The following is a 19,614-nucleotide window of genomic DNA, read 5'->3' on the forward strand; positions in this document are numbered from 1 at the left end:
TTTGTTTCATAGAAAACAAGATGATTGATAAATTATCTGCAGTATTGATGATGTCATTGTTGTTTCACTCACATTAACTCACTTTTTTATCTTCGAGGACAAAAACTCAGTGACCCTCTCTCTCTCTCTCTCTGGACAAACGTTTATTTTCCTTGTGAAGAACTCAAACTTTTGTTTTATAGACAAATCAAGTACAAAAACAATCAATCAATAAAGGTATTGGTGGTCCGTCTCCTGAAGCCGATTCCTTTGGAACCAAGTTTCCAACGAAGAAGCTGGAAAAACTCAAAAGTCCTCGAGTCAAAGAAATGAACGAACGAACATCTGCATCGGTCCGTTATCGACCGATTATTGGCCATCGATCGATACTACGAGGACTGAAGAGAGTGTGACAGAGAAACGTCAGTTCATCGTCCACCGCTACATCACCGACGGCAACGCGCTGCTGCTGCTGCTGATGACATCACAGAGGGGGCGTGGCGTGAAGGCGGGGCTTAGGGCGTCGTAGAGACGGTGGACGGCCACTTCCACCATCTCCCTCAGAGAGTCGTCGTCCGCGCAGGTCACGGCCTGAGGGTCAGAGGTCAGAGGTCAGAGGTCACCATGGTGTTATCAGCTGATTATTGAGTATTGATTTATACCATTATGATGAACCAGACGTTAAAGGGATAGTTCAACATTTTGGCTAATTCTCCTATCACCATAATCCCTTGGTCGACCAATAGTCGTCATTAGTCGACTAATCATGTCACGACTTCCTGTATCTGGCCCTTCAAATTAAAAGCCCTATAGCCTTTCATATACAGTTCAGTCATATTGATTTTGACTTAAAGCAGAAGTAAGCGGAATGTTTGTGTTAATATTCATGGGTTGACGTCGCGTCGAAGGGACCGCCGCCATATTTGTGTCCGATTTGACAGGTCTCCTCATATGACAGCATGCAAACCGCAGGATGGAAATGACAGTTTCTTAACAAAATGACAGGGTTTCATACATCCTGTCTGGGTTTATATCTCCATAACAACAGACTAACTCTATATTACCCCACATATTACACCGTTTATGAATTAATTAATTAATTTGAGACGTAATGTTGATCAAAGTCCTTAGTCCGGTCACTTCTCCGCTGTTTGCTCCTCAGCCTCCTCTCGGTCGACTCGTGTGTAGTTGTTTTCAACGAGCTTTTGATAATCAATCAGTAGATTGATGAATTATCATGTAAATGTTACGATGTGCGCATTTATGTCGTCCTGTCTGTCATAAGAGATTACGATACGGGACACGTTTGTGTCACGGACTCGCGGTGGCACAGACACAGCTGGTCACAGCTGTGACGCTGCGCTGGCCCGTCCGCTCTGATCGCTCTGATCGCAGGTTTGATTTCCAGCAGCGGTGAGGGAGGCAGAGAGCCTCCACTCTCCCTCTAACAAGCTACAACAAGTCATTTTTCTAATGTCACAATTAGTCTGAAGCTGGTAAAAATGAAACACAAGGTAAAAATCCTTGATAGTTCTTCTGCCCTGCTCCGCTGATCAGAGCGGCGTCCCTAGCAACGGCCCGTTTTACTTAGCAACGGTCTGTTATACAGAAATAAAAGACCCTAAATGCAGAATCAGTGAGTAATTAATAAGAAAGTAATCAAAATGCAGAATTCAATATATCCATGTTATTTAAAAAAAAAAGTGAATCCCCTCTTTTTGTGAGACTTGTCACAGCCCATGCTGCCACTGACAGACTGCCTGCAGTCAACCATTTATTCCGCCTATAACTTTACGTCTTTTGGGATGGAATAAAACTGCAGTCCGGGTTTTTTTTGGCGACTGCTATCACAGTCAACAGCACAATATAATCCTGGCATCTTTCAAATAACGTCCATTTTCAGTCTCTTGCTGATTTCCTCCTACTACTCCACTTGTTCTGGTAACGTGACGCTGTGATCTGTGCCCAGATCGCCCTGATTCAGACACAAATATGGCGGCGCAGAAACACAGTGACGTCATGTGAATCTAATGAATAAGTCTTAAATAGTTCTATCTTCCGACAGCAATCACTTGTATAGAGTGTTTGGTCTGAAACACGGGTCTGTCAGTCACTCTGCTCTGCTGTAAGCCGAGGAGAAAACTTTCCTTGTATCCTACAACCTTTATCCAATGAGGAGAGAGAACGGCATAAAGGGGCGGTCCTCTCTGTGTGTGCAGCCAAGGGATGCGCGTGCATGTGGTGACGTAGGGACGAGGGCGGGAACTGCTAACTCCATCGGCTGACAGGAAGTTAGACAAAACGACTGGATCGCTTACTTCTGCTTTAATTTTAACCAGACACGGCTCCAAATGTTTTTGTTTTTTTCCTGCGACCAATCGACCAATGAAATTTTGGTTGGCTAATGATTTTTTGGTCGACCGGTGCTTGGTCGACTATTTGGGAGCAGCCCTATTAAATTCTGTGCAAAAAGATGTTGAAACAGTTTTCAATAAAGTAGTGAATTTAAAAGTACATGGGTTCTGTTTTGTTTTTGTTTTTTAATCGTGGTATCGAATTAGTATCGAGAATCGTGGAAATTCACAGATATTGGTTATCGACTACTGAAATTCTGGTATCGTGACAACCCACATCCTGTAACCATATTATGGGCAGTGATGCTGACTTCACCACATTCTGTAACCATACTATGGGCAGTTATGCTGGTTTCACCCCCACACAGGTGGACTATCTTGTGGATAGCACTGCAGCAGCACTCCTTGGAACACTTGATGCTGTAGCTCCCCTCAAAAAGAAAGTTATCAATCAGAAAAGAATAGCTCCCTGGTACAGCCCAAACTTGCGCGCTTTGAAACAGAAGACCAGACAGCTGGAAAGGAAAACACATTCCACCCAACATGAGGAAGACCGTCAAGCCTGGAAGGATAGTTTATTAATATATAAAAAAGAACTCCGTAATGCTAGAAGCAATTACTATTCATCTCTAATAGAAAAGAATAAGAACAACCCCAGGTTCCTTTTCAACACTGTGGCCAGGCTGACCAAGAACCATAGTGTTGTTGAGCCATCCACCCCTCCAACTCTCAGCAGCAACGACTTCCTAACTTTCTTTACCGAAAAGATAGTTAATATTAGAACAAAAATTGCTAGTAATGGCCCACAGATTACGGTACCCATAGAAGCACCTCCCAGACTTGGTACACACTTGGACAGCTTCTCTCCCATCGACCTGTCAGACTTAACTTCTGCAATTACTTCTTCCAAGTCAGCCACATGTTTGCTGGATCCAGTTCCGACAAGACTACTTAAGGATGTCTTCCCCTTAATTAACATTTCTTTTCTGAACCAAATCAATCTTTCCTTAGCCACAGGCTACGTGCCACAGGCCTTCAAGGTGGCTGTCATTAACCCTTTACTTAAAAAACCTTCTCTTGACCCAGATGTCCTTGCCAACTATCGGCCTATATCCAACCTTCCTTACATCTCTAAGATCCTTGAGAAGATTGTCCTGGAGCAGCTACATGAACATCTGCACAGCAACGAGCTCTTTGAAGCTTTCCAATCTGGATTCAGAGAACACCATAGCGCTGAAACAGCACTTGTCAAAGTCTCTAATGATCTTCTTATAGCTTCAGACAGAGGTCTCGTCTCTGTTCTTGTACTTTTGGACCTCAGTGCTGCATTCGACACCATCGACCACAGCATCCTGCTGCAGAGACTAGATCATGAAATAGGGATTAAAGGAACTGCCCTAAAATGGTTTAAGTCATACTTATCTGACAGGTTTCAATTTGTTAATGTTAATAACGACCACTCAGAGTATAGCAGAGTTACGTATGGTGTACCGCAGGGTTCAGTCTTAGGGCCAATCCTCTTCATTCTTTACATGCTCCCATTAGGTGACATCATCCAGAAGCACTCAATCAATTTTCACTGTTATGCGGATGATACGCAACTCTACTTGTCCATGGAGCCAGATGACAGAAGCCGCCTCATCAATCTGCAAGACTGTCTGAAAGACATTAGATCCTGGATGTCCTCTAACTTCTTGCTACTGAATTCAGATAAAACTGAGGTTATTGTGTTTGGACCTAAACATCTCAGGGACACGTTCTCCAATCAGATCGCTACTCTAGATGGCATCACCCTGACCCCGAGTACAACCGCGAGGAACCTTGGAGTCATTTTTGACCAGGACCTTTCCTTTAGCTCCCACATAAAGCACGTGACTAGGACCGCCTTCTTCCATCTGCGCAGTATCACTAAGATTAGGAATATCCTCTCCCAGAGTGATGCTGAGAAACTAGTACATGCATTTATCACTTCTAGGCTAGACTACTGCAACTCTCTCCTTTCAGGATGTCCGAAAAACTCTCTAAAGAGTCTCCAGCTGGTCCAGAATGCCGCAGCGAGGGTTTTGACAGGAGTTAGGAAGAGAGAGCACATCTCTCCCACCTTAGCTTCTCTCCACTGGCTTCCTGTGGATTTAGAATAGACTTCAAAATCCTTCTGCTGACTTATAAGGCTCTTAATGATAAAGCTCCAACCTATCTGAAAGAACTAATCATTCCTTACTGTCCTACCAGAGCACTCCGCTCCCAGAACGCAGGTCTGTTAGTGACTCCCAGTATCTCTAAAAGCAGACTGGGAGGTAGAGCCTTCAGTTACCGGGCTCCTTTACTGTGGAACCAGCTCTCTCCATGGGTCAAAGAGGCAGACACTCTAACTACATTTAAGTGTAGACTTAAGACCTTCCTTTATGACAGGGCTTTTAGTTAGGGCTGGTTCAGGTAGCTCTGAACCATTTTATAGCTACGCTGCTATAGGCTTAGACTGCTGGGGACACATCTGGTTACACAGAGCCCTCTCCTCCTCTTCTCTTCTCTTCTCTTCTCTTCTCTTCTCTTCTCTCCTCCCCTCCCCTCCCCTCTCCTCTCCTCTCTTCTCCTCAGTATATTTTTGAACTGTCATTTTCTGTTGTACTTTGTAGTTTGGCCTTGGTGTCTCGCACTCTCTCTGTGTTTCCGCAGATCCACCGGAGCTCCATCTCTCTGCACCAGCCGCCGCCTGCATCGCCCCCCCCTCCCACCCCTTCCCCTGCTGTTAGACCGGCCTCCCCTTCCTTCCCATGGACCAGTCTGCCACCCAGCCCTCCCATCGAGCTGGCCAGCTCTCCCTGCCCCCCCCCCCCCCCTCACCAGAGACTGCCTTCATCAACTCCTGCTAACATTTCCATATTTCGCACATTCTGTGACAAACTGTAAACTGTTTTCTTGTCTGTAACAACATCTATTGCACGTCTGTCCGTCCTGGGTGAGGGATCCCTCCTCTGTTGCTCACCCTGAGGTTTCTCCGACTTTTCCCTGTTAAAAGGGTTTTCCATGGAGTTTTTCCTCAGTCGATGTGAGGGTCTAAGGACAGAGGATGTTGTTACGATGCCATGTAAAGCCCTTTGAGACAAACTGTTTGTAAAAACGGGCTATACAAATAAAATTGCCTTGCCTTGCCTTGCCTAATACTGTAGGCGACTTTGCCAAAATATTGAACTATCCCTTTAATGTTCGTGTATAGAATAGATGTCAGACGCTGGACTCACTCTGGTCTCTGGGTCGATGCACGCCGTGACTCCGTCCACCGTCACACTCAGGCTTTTACTGTCTTTGAAATTCACGCAGTCGTCCCCGAACATGTCGCTGAAACGGAAAAAAAAAACATTTCACCAGGTGAAAACAGAAAATATTTAATCTTTATCTTCATTTAAAAGTTTTATTCTCTTATATTTGGATCAATTAGGTTTAATTTTAACTTAAAAAGTGTCAGATTCTACAGTTTCGTCCGATATTTTAACCATTAAAACCATTTTGCAGGTGTTCAGACTCACTGCAGCATCAGCTCCAGTCGCTCGACGAACAGCTCCATGTCGAAGGTTTCCTTCCTGCCCTCGTGGACTGAAACAAACAAACAAACAAACAAACAAACAAACAAACAAACAAACAAACAAACAAACAAACAAACAAACAAACAAACAAACAAACAAACAAGCGTCTGTAAAGTTTCTGTTCATCAGTGAAATTAAAATAAATTCCCTCGTGATGCGTTCACTGACATTTCTGGGCGGTGGGGTTGGACTGGACCTCCAGGATCACCGTGGTGACGGCGTCTGCGTACATGTCGTTGAGCGGATTGGCGACCCACTGAGACGAGAACATTTTCATTATTATCATTATTGATTTATATTGCTGCATCAATTAGTTCATAGAGTTTTTTACTTCAATTGTCTGTTGTTTTTACATTTTTCTCTTTGAGTTTATTGGTGTTGAGATTTTTGAAGTGTTTGAAAAAGTGTGATAAAAATAAAAAATTGTCATAATTATTGTATATATCTGTATAATGAATGTATTAACATGTAATAACTGGTTAATAATGTATCTGTAACCAGGTCTGAGTGAGATCTGTGTCTCAAAACATAAATAAAATTATAATCAATACAAAATAGTTTGAAATAAACATGTAGAACAAATACTGAGCATTAATAAAACCTGACTGCAGCTACATAATCATGTCATAAACTGTATATTTAATGTTTCTAAACTGGTTTAAATAAAAACAGACGTGTTCGTGTGCTCAGAGTTAATAAAGTTTTGATAAACAGGTGAGTTTTAGCCATTTCAGGCGACATGTGGTGGATGATGATGAGTGTAAAAAGTGTTGTGTTGCGTTCGAGTGTCCGACCTCCAGTACGACCATCCCGGCCTCGTGAACCAGCGTGATGCTCTTAAAGATCTTCACCGTGATTTTCTCCGTCCCCTCGACCTGCTCCACGTCGCCTGAAACACACACACACACACACACACACACACACACACACACACACACACACACACACACACACACACACAGAGGAAACAGGAAGTTACAGCTTCTACTGCAGCATAGATATATATATACTGACTAGATGCCGCGTTCCTAGGCAACTCTATTGAGTGGAATGCGTTAACGCGGCGGCCATCTTGGTCAGGGGGAAGCCGTGTCTACTTACTGCACTAGTCAACAGAGGCAGACGTCTATCAACCATTAAAATCGCCATAACTCACCAAATATTCAACCGATTTTCAAGCCGTTTGGTTTATTATAAATGTCAGACATATGTTTATGATACAACAACAACAAAAAATCTTTGAAAAATTTTTATATATTTTTTTTAATGTATTAAACATACACTTACATACTCAGACACACACCCACATGCACAAATACACTGAAATGTGTTCTACAAGGGTCTGACCGGTCTGACTGCTGGTCAGATGTATATCATGTCTATGGTCAGAACCCCGGACCAAGATGGCGGCCGTGTTGACGTACGCTGAGAAGCAGAACGCGGCATCTAGTCAGTATATACTATGGCCCAATTCCAATCCGACCCCTCACGGACTCACTGACTTAGAGGCGCATTAACGGGAAGTCCGTGAGTGTGTGAGGGCTGTTCCATTGTCAGATCATCAAGTCAGTGAGTCAGTGAATGAGCCCTTACTGCCCCCTTACCCTAGGGGTAGGGGAATTACCCACAGTTCATAGCGTTGTGAAGTCAAACACATGAGATGCCGTCGGAACGCAAGTGTTAAAAAAAAAAAAAGTAAATTACCACACGTAGTCAGAGAGAGCTCCGCTGTCTCTTTATTGTTAATGGACAGGAGCAACAACCAAAAAAAAAAGAAAGAAAGAAAAAAGAAAAAAAGAAGTTTACTGTCAGTATTAACGTGCAGTTTGTGATTATTGATGATGATTTGATCAGATCTGATCCGGGAACATTTTGTTTTGAGTCCGTCCACCTCACACACCTTGTGCGCGTTGAAAGTACGTAAATTATTGGTCCAAGACCGGAGTCAACAACATGTTGTTGTCAAGGTAACGTGTCGTGAGAGTGGGTAAGTGCTGTTCCATTCATATTTACAGCATCTGGACCCTCACACACTCTCACACTCTGTCACTTACAGCTGACGTCACTTTAGTCAGTGAGGGTTCAGGGCTCGAGTCTTTAGGGGGCGGATTGGAATTGGGGGTTATATCTATGCTACTGCAGGAGGAGGAGGAGGAAGAGGAGGAGAAGGAAGAGGAGGAAGAGGAGGAGGAGGAGGAGGAGGAGGAGGAGGAAGAGGAGGAGGAGGAGTTAGAGGAGTTAGAGGACGAAGGGGGCGGAGCCAACTCACCTGCGAGGCTGCGCAGCTGCGTGACGAGCAGAGAGATCGGTCCAGTGAACGGGATCGCCTGAGTCTGTTTCACCGTTCCCATGGCGAGGTCGGTGTAGTCTGAGGAGGAGGAGGAAGAGGAGGAGGAGGAGGAAGAGGAGGAGAGGAGGAGGAGGAGGAGGAGGAGGAAGGAGAGGAGGAGGAGAGGAAGAGGGGGAGGAGGAGGAGAGGAGGAGGAGAGGAGGAGGAGGAGGAGGAGGGAGGAAGAGGAAGGGGGAGGAAGGAGAGGAGGAGGAGGAGGAGAGGAGGAGGAGAGGAAGAGGGGGAGGAGAGGAAGAGGAGGAGGAGGAGGAGAGGAGGAGGAGGGAGGAAGAGGAAGGGGGAGGAAGGAGAGGAGGAGGAGGAGGAAGAGGAGGAGGAGGAGGAAGAGGAGGAGGGAGGAAGAAGAGAGGGGGAGGAGAGGAGGAGGAGGAGGAAGAGGAGGAGGAGGAGGAGGAGCAGGGGGGTGGAAGAGGAGTCAACTCTGTTAGTCACTCCATCGTTCATGTCTCTACTTCTCTTTCTGTCTTCATCCTTTTCTTCACTCTGTCTTTCTTTTTCTTTACTTTTTTGTCACTTCTCTCTCTTCTGTATTTCTAAGTATTTCTTCTCTCTTTCTGCTCGTCTTTTTTCTTCCTACTATCTTTTTCTTTCTTTGCCTTTTTTGTTTCTTTTCTTTCTCTCTTTTTTCTTTGTTTCTTTCCTTCTGATTATTTCTTTCTTGTGTTTTCTTTCAATCTTTCATTGTCTTTCTTTCCTCCTCTTTCTCTCTTTTTCTTCATTTCCTTCCCTCTCTTTTTCTTTAGTATTTCTAAGTATTTCTTCTTTCTTTTTTCTTCCTACTATCTTTTTCTTTCTTTGCCCCTTTTGTTTCTTTTCTTTCTCTCTATTTTCTTTCCTTTTGATTATTTCTTTCTTGATCTTCCTTTTTTCCTGTTTCTTTTCTTTCTCTCTGATTATTATTTTCTTGGTCTTCCTTTCTTGAATTTCAATCTTTCATTGTCTTTCTTTCCTCCTCTTTCTCTCTTTTTCTTCATTTCCTTCCCTCTTTTTTTCTTAAGTATTTCTTCTTTCTTTTTTCTTCCTACTATCTTTTTCTTTCTTTGCCCTTTTTGTTTCTTTTCTTTCTCTCTATTTTCTTTCCTTTTGATTATTTCTTTCTTGATCTTCCTTTTTTTCCTGTTTCTTTTCTTTCTCTCTTTCTTTATCTTCCCTCTTTCTTTTTTCTTCGTTTCTTTCCTTCTGATTATTATTTTCTTGGTCTTCCTTTCTTGAATTTCAATCTTTCATTGTATTTCTTTCCACCTCTTTCTTTCTTTCTTTCTTTCTTTCTTTCTTTCTTTCTTTCTTTCTTTCTTTCTTTCTTTCTTTCTTTCTTTCTATCAACCAACCAACCAACCAATCAGTCCAGATGTTGAGGTTTACTTTCTGTGACAGAAGCAGCTTGAAACATTTGATGACAGATCAATAACATTAAAGATTCATCAATTATAGTAAGTGTTTGACAATACACACACACACACACACACGCAGACTGACTGGAGAGGTCGGACGGCGTCAGGATGTGGTAACTGAAGTTTCTCTTCACCAGGATCCCGGAGACTCTCTGACCCTGAGAGCACTTCTCATCCGCCAGCACGCCCATCACCTGCAGCACAGCAGAACGGAGCAAAGCATGCTGGGAGTTAACAACACGGCCCACACCAATACAACAACACACACAACACCAGTGTTGGGTAGTAACGCGTTATTAGTAACGCCGTTACGTAACGCCGTTACTTTTTTCAGTAACTAATAACGTAACGCGTTGTTTTTTTAAATCAGTAACTCCGTTATCGTTACCAGACGCTGCGTTACTCCGTTCCTTTCCGTTCCTTTGGTGAGGTTTTACAGCGGCACACACTTCCCATTACATTGTAGCGATCAATAAAGTTTCATTGAATTGAAAGAAAGACAGAGCACACTGCAACACTGTGAAAAACAGCGCTTGGTGGCCGCCCTCTAGCGTCCCACATGTAATCAAACACGCTCCATGAAGAGGACTGGGCAGGTCAGGGCATGACGGCGAGCTAAGGTAACGTAGCTAACGTAGCATCCGAGACCGAAGCTGTGTGTCAGTTCAGGCTGCAGCCCCTGAACCGGGACACAGCTCCAGAGTCACAGCGAGACACAAGCACCCACTCCACCGAGCAGCAGCGGTTAGAGTCCGACAGACGGACTCCTGAAACGGTAAACACAGCTGATCGCTCTGGGTAAACACAGCTGATCGATCGAAAGAAATTACCGCTGGAGTGAATTTAGTACTTTCCGTGATTAAATCGGGTTCTTGAACGTAACTCGGTCAAAGTAGTATCCTCAAGATGTTTGCAGTTCTGTCATGCTGCTGTAGGCTACATGCTGACATCATGCTGCATGATGATGATGATAAAATTTTAAAGATAAAAAACGTTTTTTCATCAGCATCAGTACAGAACTGAAATGAGGTTAGAGGGGAATTCAATCAACCTTTATTTAATGGGAGCATTGGGGGAAAAAAACGTTTTAAAGTAACGAAAAAGTTACTTTCTCAGTAACGCATTACTTTTTGGTTAAAGTAACTGAGTTACTAACTGAGTTACTTTTTTAATGAAGTAACTAGTAACTGTAACTAGTTACTATTTTCCAATAACTAGCACAACACTGCACAACACACAGACACACAGACACACACACCTTGGCCAGTTTCTCTCCTCTGAAGTTCAGCGTCACGGCTTCAGTGTTTCGCGGGTTGTGGACTTCGATGTGAACCTCGTCGTTGTCTTCGTACTCTCGGATCAGAGCCGCCTTCAGCCGGGCCATCTCGTTCTGCTCGCCGTGCACCAGGATCTGCACACGCACACACACACACACACACACACACACACGGACACACACATACGGACACACGCACACACACACACACATACACACACACACACAGACACACACACACACACACACATACGGACACAAACACACACACAAACCAACTGCATTAAGGAGGGACACTACAGGTGAATAGGGTAGAAATTTAAACCAACAGATATCACCATGAAACTTCCCAAGTTTATCACTCACATTAAGACAAATGTTTTTTGTATTACAAGTTTTGTCAAGTTTTATGTTTAAATATGTAAATGAGGCAATATCTAATGAAATATGCGCTAATTTGCAGACATTTCCAGAACCGAAATCTGAACAATGGATAAAGCTACTTTCAAAATTCTTGTTTTAATTTGTTGACATATTAGAGTCAGAAGTTTTTACAGAGGAGGATTTTGGATATCTCTTTTTATCACTCTGTAAATGAGAAAATACTCTCACCAGCCCTAAAAATTCAAATATCGCCATGTTTTTAGGAGTAAAATGTTGTATAAATCAGGCTGTGGATGACATATCAACAATCCCCTCTGTAAAAACCTTCAGAATATAGACAGGAATAAAAGTGGAAGGTTTGGTGTCTCTAAGTGCTGCTGAAGTGGAGATTTCGGGTCCAGAGTCTGAGGAAAAACTCATTTTGAGAAAACGGCCTTTAAAGATTTGTACTGTAAAATTCCATAGATCATTAATGTGAATCACACTTTTACAATTGGTCGCGGATACGGAGGAAACGACAATTTTTGGATCCACATAATTGTTCAGGAGAGAGAGGGAGCTTTACCTGACATAACTTTTGGTGAATTTAGGAGAAATCTACTGATGAAAGAGACAAAATGAAGTAAAATAAAAAACCTTAATGTGGATTTTCTACCATTTCTTTCCACTTTTCTGAGAGAAAAATATCCCAAAATCTCAAAATTGATCAGTGCATGAAAAAACAGTGTTTTTGCCTGTTAGTGTGTCGCATTAAACCCAAAGGATCCAGGAACATCGCTTTGTGGATTTAATTAAATAGTGTGGATTTAAATAGTGTGTGTCTGTGTGTCTGTGTGTGTGTGTGTGTGTGTGTGTGTGTGTCTGTGTGTGTTGTTTTTACCACGTGCGGCGGTTTGAGCGCCCGGATGAACTCGCTGGTCTGCTGGTAGTCGGTGTGAGCGGAGAAGGAGATGTAGTCGACCGACATCTTGAGAGGAAGCTTCTGTCCCGACATGGTGGCGATCTCATCAGGCTCCGTCATGATGTGCTGCAACACACACACACATACACACACACACACACACATTACACACAGTACATTAAATAACCTGTGTGAAAAGTTTCATCATTTAAATTAATATAAAAATATTATTAAAAATTCATTAAATCCCAGCAGCACTTGAACGCAACACGACACACTCTTCTGATCGGTCCTACGTCGTTAACACAGGCGTCTGTCACAGATTCAGATTCTTGTTACGCAGCCACATTAAACTCAACATTATCAATAAAACTGACCGGACTGATCCAATACTGGGAATATCTATTGATGCCGATCAATAATATAATTTAAATAAGAGTCTTATTTCTGGTTTTTATTCAGATATACACACTGTAAAAGATTTTGTTTCAGCAATTACACTGTTCTCAGTCAGAGTTATTTGTGTTGTTGTTCTTGCCATCGCAGTTATTATCACCAAACTATAAGATACCGATTAAAGGAGAAGTTATGAATAAAGAAAGATGCATTTGGGGCAGACAAACTAATTTTACAGCTGTTATTGTCTATTTTTATTTATTGCTGTGATTGTTTATTTGATTTCACTCTCTCACTCTCTGTTGTTCTTAACTTGTCTCCAAAAGTGAGCACAGACCTGACATTTCTAAAAACCAGTGGAGGAAACGTTTCACTTCCGGTGATAATAATTTTTTTTAAAAACTGCAGAAGGGACCCGAGGTGTCGCAGGTTCGATTCCTTCCTACCTTGGCGAGCGTCCCCTCCACGCAGTAGCCGGCGATGATGACGCCGTTCCTCTTGTCCGTGCACCAGCTCTCAAACAGCTCCCGGGACAAACCGCTCTGCATCATGCCGGGCGACGCCATCACCACGCTGGGCCCGATGTCGTCGAAGTGGTCCATGCTCTGACACACATACACACACACACACACACACACGTCAGAAAACAAACGACAACGACAATGGAAACAGGCAATAGCATACATAGGGTTGCAAAATATCGGGTATCGGGTAATATCGGAAACTTTCTATGGGAATAAACGGGAATAAATCCGAAATTTACAAAATTGAAGGTTGGCCCTTAATAAGCAATTAGTAATATTTTACTCAACATTCATGTTTTTGTTGTTCAGTAAAATAGCTGATTGTTCATACAAGAATTAAAACTTGATAAAGTTCTACTCACAAATAAATCTGTTGAAATGTCATGTTTTTTTAATTGTATTGTTATTTTGCATGGATGTCTGCTTATGACGAAACAAAATATTTACAGTTATGTTTGGATATGATACAGTTTGTTTAAATTACCTCAAATTTCCAGTTAATCCCCATAAATTCCCATAATTTCCCATAATTCCCATGGATATTTTCCAATTTGGAATAAAAAACTGGAAATTTTCCGCCCCTTTGCAACCCTAAGCATACACAATGTATACACTGACAATACACTGACCAAAACAGACAAAACAGAAAACAAAGGACAGAACAAACCTGACGACACAATAAAACAGGACAGAAAAGTAAAAACAAAAACAAAACAAAACAAACCTTCAGGTTGCTGATGTGCTTGAAGACGAAGGGGTTGTTGATGTTGATGGCCTTGCGGATCTTGTCGTTCATGGCGTTGATGTAGGTCTGGTACACGGCCATGCACTTCCTGGCCAGAGACGAAGCGTAGAAGATCGGGATGTCGTGGAGCTCCGGGTGGTTCTGCCAGTACTCGTCTGGCGTCACACACACACAAATAAAGTTAACGAACCTACTGCTATGAGTATAGGGATTATGGCAATGGAGCAATTTGCCTAAATGTTGAACTATCCCTTTAAGGTAAAAATCCTGCATAGTTCCTCAACTAAAAGATCTGTGAGCAGGTTGTGGTAAACTGTCAGCAGTGAAATCTCATCTTATCTCATCTTATCTCATTTTATCTCATCTTGCTGTAGTAAAAAGTAAAACATCTACATTTCACAAATGGCAACCACCAGTCACATAAAGCTATAGTCTTGTTTTAACTCTTCAATGGTATTTTATTTATTGGGTTTTCTGACATTGACATTGTGCTGACTTGATGGTCACTGTGTCAAAAGACTAATCTAATAATAGCCTCGAGCTCACTACATGAAAATGCGAGTAATACAGTTTACAGTAGAGAAACCATCGGTGTTTATTATCTGTAGTGGACTTTCACTGAACAACTTTATTTATAACGAGTCTGTGGGTTGGTGAGTAAACAGAGAGGGAAGAGTAATGATATTGGCCGTCAAATAGTGCTGCGATGAAACACATTAAAGTCCAAATGTGGTTCACTGTATTTAGTGAAATCTGCTGCCATCTAGCTTTAATGTTCCTCAACTAAATGATCTGTGAGCAGGTTGTGGTAAACTGTCAACAGTGAAATCTGATCTTATCTTATCTAGTCTTGTCTTGCTGTAGTAAAAAGTATCTTCATTTTCATTTTCAGAACCAAACCATGGTTGAGCCCCCAGTATAGTCTTGTTTCAGCTCTTATTTTAGTAATTGGGTTTTTGTTTAGGGCAGTGGTTCTCAAAGTGGGGTCCGGGGACCCCCCAGGGGTCCTTGAGAGGGTTCAAGGGGGTTCCCAACTTTTTCTTTAAATTTTACCACTTTTTTTCTAGAAATTTTAAACTTTTTTTTGTTTTTTGGACACATTTTTACCACTTAAAAAAAAAAATTATCATCCTTTTTTTTTTCTTTTTTCCCCGAAATTTTACCACTTTTTTGATAGAAATTTTTACCACTTTTTTTTTCTTGAATTGATTTGGGGAAATTTTCTAGAAATTGTTTTATTATTATTTATTTTTTTTAGAAATCTTTCTTTTTTTTGAGAATTTTTACCACTTTTTTCTCGAAATGTTAAAATGTTTTGAAGAAATTGTACCACTTTTTTCCAGAAATTTCTCTACAATACAGTATTTCCAAAAATTCACATCATTGGCCCTAATTTGAACGTACATTGACTAAAAAAGTAATGTTCTTAAGTCTCAGAACAGAAGAAAAGGAGGGACCAGCAGCAACAGCAGCCGCCGGTGGTTGTGATGTTGCGCTGCTGCTGCACGGAGGGAGGGAGAGAGAGATGCGCTCTCCACTGCGGTGACGTAACTTTTAATATAATATAATAATAGCCTCTAGCTCACTATGAAAATGCGAGTAGCTACTACAGTTTACAGTAGAAAAACCACCGGTGTTTATTATCTGTAGGCAAGGCAAGGCATCTTTATTTATATAGCGCATTTCATACCAAGGCAACTCAATGTGCTTTACATAAGGACGAAACATTAAAAAAAAAAAAAAGCATAAAACAGAATAAAAACAAACAAAACACTAAAAACAGAGTTAAAAGCAAGAGAAAATAAAAGAAAATAGATAAAGTTTTAAGTTCTCAGCTATAAGCACGTGAAAAGAGAAATGTTTTTAACCTGGATTTAAAAGTGCCCTACAGTTGGGGCTGATCTCAGTTCTGCTGGTAGTTTGTTCCACTTGTGTGCAGCATCACAGCTAAATGCTGCTTCACCATGTCTGGTCTGAACTCTGAGCTCCACTATCTGACCAGTAGATCTCAGAGCTCTACTGGGTTTATACTCTACTAACATGTCATTCATGTATTCTGGACCTAAACCATTCAGTGATTTGTAAACCAGTAGCAGAACTTTAAAATCTATTCTGTAGCTGACTGGGAGCCAATGTAAGGTCTTAAGAACCGGGGTGATCACCCCGGTTGTCTGTAGTAGACTTTCACTGAACAACTTTATTTATAACGAGTCTGTGGGTTGGTGAGTAAACATGTGAGTGAGTGTGTGAGAGTGCACCCTGTGGTGTGAGAATGTGAGTATCGGAGTGTGAGTGTTTGGAATATATTTTGGGTTCATTTCATGCAAAATGTATTATGTGGCTATGTGTATGTCTATATTTGTATGTCTTTTTCTTGTGTATGTCTTCCTGTCCTGGGCCCCTTTCAAAAGCTCTTGAGCTTCTCAGGGTGTCCCATTTCACATATGAAATTAGAAATATTTTAATGATTTAATACCTTTTCTATATATGTGAATAAAGATGATTGATTGAGAAAAAAACAGGGAGGGAAGAGTAATGATATCACTCTGATTATAATCTGTGAAAAGGCCGTCAAATAGTGCTGCGATGAAACACATGAAAGTCCAAATGTGGTTCACTGTATTTAGTGAAATCTGCTGCCATCTAGCTTTAATATTCCTCAACTAAAAGATCTGTGAGCAGGTTGTGGTAAACTGTCAGCAGTGAAATCTCATCTTATCTTATCTTGCTGTAGTAAAAAGTAAAACATCTTCATTTTCAGAACCAAACCAAGGTTGAGCCCCCAGTATAGTCTTGTTTCAGCTCTTATTTTAGTTATTGGGTTTTTGTTTAGGGCAGTGGTTCTCAACATGGGGTCCGGGGACGTCCAGGGGTCCTTGAGAGGGTTCAAGGGGGTCCCCAACCTTTTCTTGAAATTTTACCACTTTTTTTCTAGAATTTTTAAACTTTTTTTTTTTGGGGGGGGGACAAATTTTTACCACTTTTTTTTTTTTAATTATCATCTTTTTTTTCCCCGAAATGTTACCACTTTTTTCAAAACGTTTTTGAGATACATTTTTACCACTTTTTTCTAGAATTGATTTGGGGAAATTTTCTAGAAATTGTTTTATTATTATTATTTTTTAGAAATCTCTCTTTTTTTGAGAATTTTTACCACTTTTTTCTTGAAATGTTTAAATGTTTTGAAGAAATTGTACCACTTTTTTCCAGAAATTTCTCTACAATACAGTATTTCCAAAAATTCACAAATGTTGTGTTTGCTTCAAAATTTTGCCCAATGGGGGTCCGTGGTCTAATTTTTGTCAATTTAGGGGGCGTTGATGTAAAAAAAGATTGAGAACCACTGGTTTAGGGTGGCCATGGCTGCAGGGATTAAACTCTTTCCTACAGGAGCCTTTCTAAGTTTAATTGTCCGGTACCTACGACATGAGGATAGTGGGATGTAGTGGTAGCCTACTGTTTTTAACTGGTTTTGTTCTTACCTCACAGACCAATGCTTTTATGTAAGTATGGATACATGTTCCTCGGAAATCCATGAAATTGGATGTGGGGTTCCCCAAGGGTCAATTTTAGGTCCAACTCTTTTTAATCTGTACATGCTGCCCCTTGGGGACGTCATCAGGAGGAACGGCATCAGCTTCCATAGCTATGCTGACGATACGCAACTGTACATCGCCGTGTCTCCTGATGACACAGGGCCAATTGATGCCCTTTTTAACTGCATTTTAGACATCAAGTCATGGATGGCAGCAAACTTCCTACAGCTCAACCAGGACAAAACAGAGGTTTTAGTCATTGGTCCTGAACGCCAGAGAGAGAAACTTTTACCAAAACTACAGGATCTTAAACCAACACAGTCAGTAAAAAAATCTGGGTGTGATTTTTGACTCTGAGCTGAATTTTCTTCCACATATCAAAAATATGACAAAAATAGGTTTTTATCATCTTAAAAACATAGCCAGAGTCCGCCTGTTTCTCTCTCAGGCCAGTACGGAGGTGCTGATGCATGCTTTTATCACCTGTCGATTAGATTATTGTAATGCCCTGCTCTCTGGTCTTCCCAAAAAGAGTATCTTAAATCTCCAATTATTACAAAACTCAGCCGCACGCGTGCTGACGAGGACCAGAGGGCGGGAGCATATTACGCCAGTTTTAGAGTCGCTGCATTGGCTCCCCGTGCGTTTCAGGATCGATTTTAAGGTTCTTTTACTAGTTTTTAAATGTCTTAATGGCCTTGCGCCCTCTTATTTATCTGACCTGCTTTTACCATATCAACCCTCGCGGACCCTGAGGTCCTCCGGCACCGGCCTTTTATCCATACCAAAACCCAGAACCAAAACCCATGGTGAGGCGCGGCATTTAGCTATTATGGCCCCCACCTGTGGAACAGCCTGCCGGAGAGCCTCAGGGCCGCAGAGACAGTTGATATTTTTAAGGGAAGGTTAAAAACACACCTTTTTAGTCAGGCTTTTAACTAGATTTTAAATTCTTCTTATGGTTCTATCTTATTTTATGTTTCTGCTTCTATCTTGCTTTTAAAGATGTTATTAACCTTAAATAATTTTACTTGTTTTACCTATTTCATTTATTATCTTACATAAGCTGTTTACTCTGTTAACTTATTTTTTCAGGGTTTTTATCCTATCTTATGTTTTTAGTTTTTAACTCCAGTGTTTCCTCAGGGGGGTCTTCCACGCTGGGAGCTGTCCCTGGGCTGCTGCTGGGGGCGCTGTCCCTGGGTCCCTTCGGCTCGGCTGGCTGTGGTCTGTCGGGGTCGGGGGGCCTGGGCGCTGGTGCCCCCTGTGGCACGGCCTGCCACTCCTCCCAGTGTGGACGGCCCCAAAGATAGCGCTTCCTCAATCCTCAATGTCATGCCATGTCTCCCTAGCGTCAGTAGTGAGTGTGTGTGTGTGTGTGTGTGTGTGTGTGTGTGTGTGTGTGTGTGTGTGTGCAGTATGGAGTGTGGGAGGGAGGGGTTTTTACTTGTAATTGTTTTTTCTGTTTCTATTTTTCTATGTGTGTAAAGCACTTTGTGTTGCATTTCCATGTATGAAAGGTGCTCTATAAATAAAGATTGATTGATTGATTGATTGATTGATTGATTGATTGATTGATTGATTGATTGATTGAGATATTGGTTGAGTGGGTGTGTATTATATTGTCCTGTTGATCTATTGAGCGTCTTATGGATCCATTGTTCAGTTCTGTGTGAGGTTGGATGTGGGAAGACCTATGGCTTTGGAGGCAAGGTGAGTGATGTGTGTTAATTTGGTCCGGTTGGTGACTGAAAGCTCGGTGTAGAAACATTATGGAACAGTTGTTTTGCATCATCCAAAAATTTGCGTCAACATTTCTGTTAATGTGAACAGTTCAGCAAGTGGAAGATGAAATGATCTCCAAAAGGCATAAAGCTACAGATGACACTTTGCATTTACATTTTAAACAATTTTTCATGACAGAAAAGGAAAAGGACCCTTAGCAAAGTTATCTGAGAGCTCTAGTCTCCTGAGTTTCCCATTCTTTTGCAGGCTGCTGCTTTGTTTCCCCTTTTCACTCTAAAACTGTAGAAAACTAAAATAATACACTGATACTGATTAAAATATTGCAAAAAAGAGTGTTTCATGTTTAACTTTTGGAGATCATTTCATCGTCCACTTGCTGAACTGTTCACATTAACAGACATTTTGACCAGAGGTGCTCAAACCTTTGCATGATACCACTGTATAAAGG

The 19,614-nt window shown here is 41.7% G+C and overlaps 1 protein-coding gene across 1 annotated transcript; it reads right to left on the reverse strand.

Annotated features, from left to right (window-relative positions):
• Positions 1-418: 418 nt before the first annotated feature.
• On the reverse strand, positions 419-18,757 carry LOC146960689 (cleavage and polyadenylation specificity factor subunit 3-like). Its single transcript, XM_085772149.1, has 12 exons — positions 18,580-18,757; positions 13,864-14,039; positions 13,062-13,220; positions 12,199-12,345; positions 10,917-11,069; positions 9,744-9,852; positions 8,187-8,285; positions 6,712-6,806; positions 6,086-6,173; positions 5,861-5,927; positions 5,576-5,672; positions 419-570 (listed from the first exon to the last, which is right to left on the reverse strand). Exons 1-12 carry the CDS (start codon positions 18,755-18,757, stop codon positions 421-423), a joined length of 1,518 nt encoding a protein of 505 aa, XP_085628275.1. The 3' UTR covers positions 419-420.
• Between the last annotated feature and the right edge of the window lie 857 nt (positions 18,758-19,614).

Source organism: Trachurus japonicus, unplaced genomic scaffold (assembly GCF_045865225.1).
Source record: "Trachurus japonicus isolate A0001 unplaced genomic scaffold, Traja_1.0 AP030131.1".
In the NCBI taxonomy this organism is placed as follows: Eukaryota; Metazoa; Chordata; class Actinopteri; order Carangiformes; family Carangidae; genus Trachurus; species Trachurus japonicus.

Coding starts and splice junctions, on each gene's coding strand:
- LOC146960689 (XM_085772149.1), bottom strand. CDS start 18,757: ATGACATTGAGGATTGAGGAAGCGCTATCTTTGGGGCCGTCCACACTG. Junction 11,070..12,198: donor CGCTCAAACCGCCGCACGTG/GTAAAAACAACA, acceptor GTGCGTGTGCAG/ATCCTGGTGCACGGCGAGCA. Junction 9,853..10,916: donor GAGGAGAGAAACTGGCCAAG/GTGTGTGTGTCT, acceptor GCTGTGCTGCAG/GTGATGGGCGTGCTGGCGGA.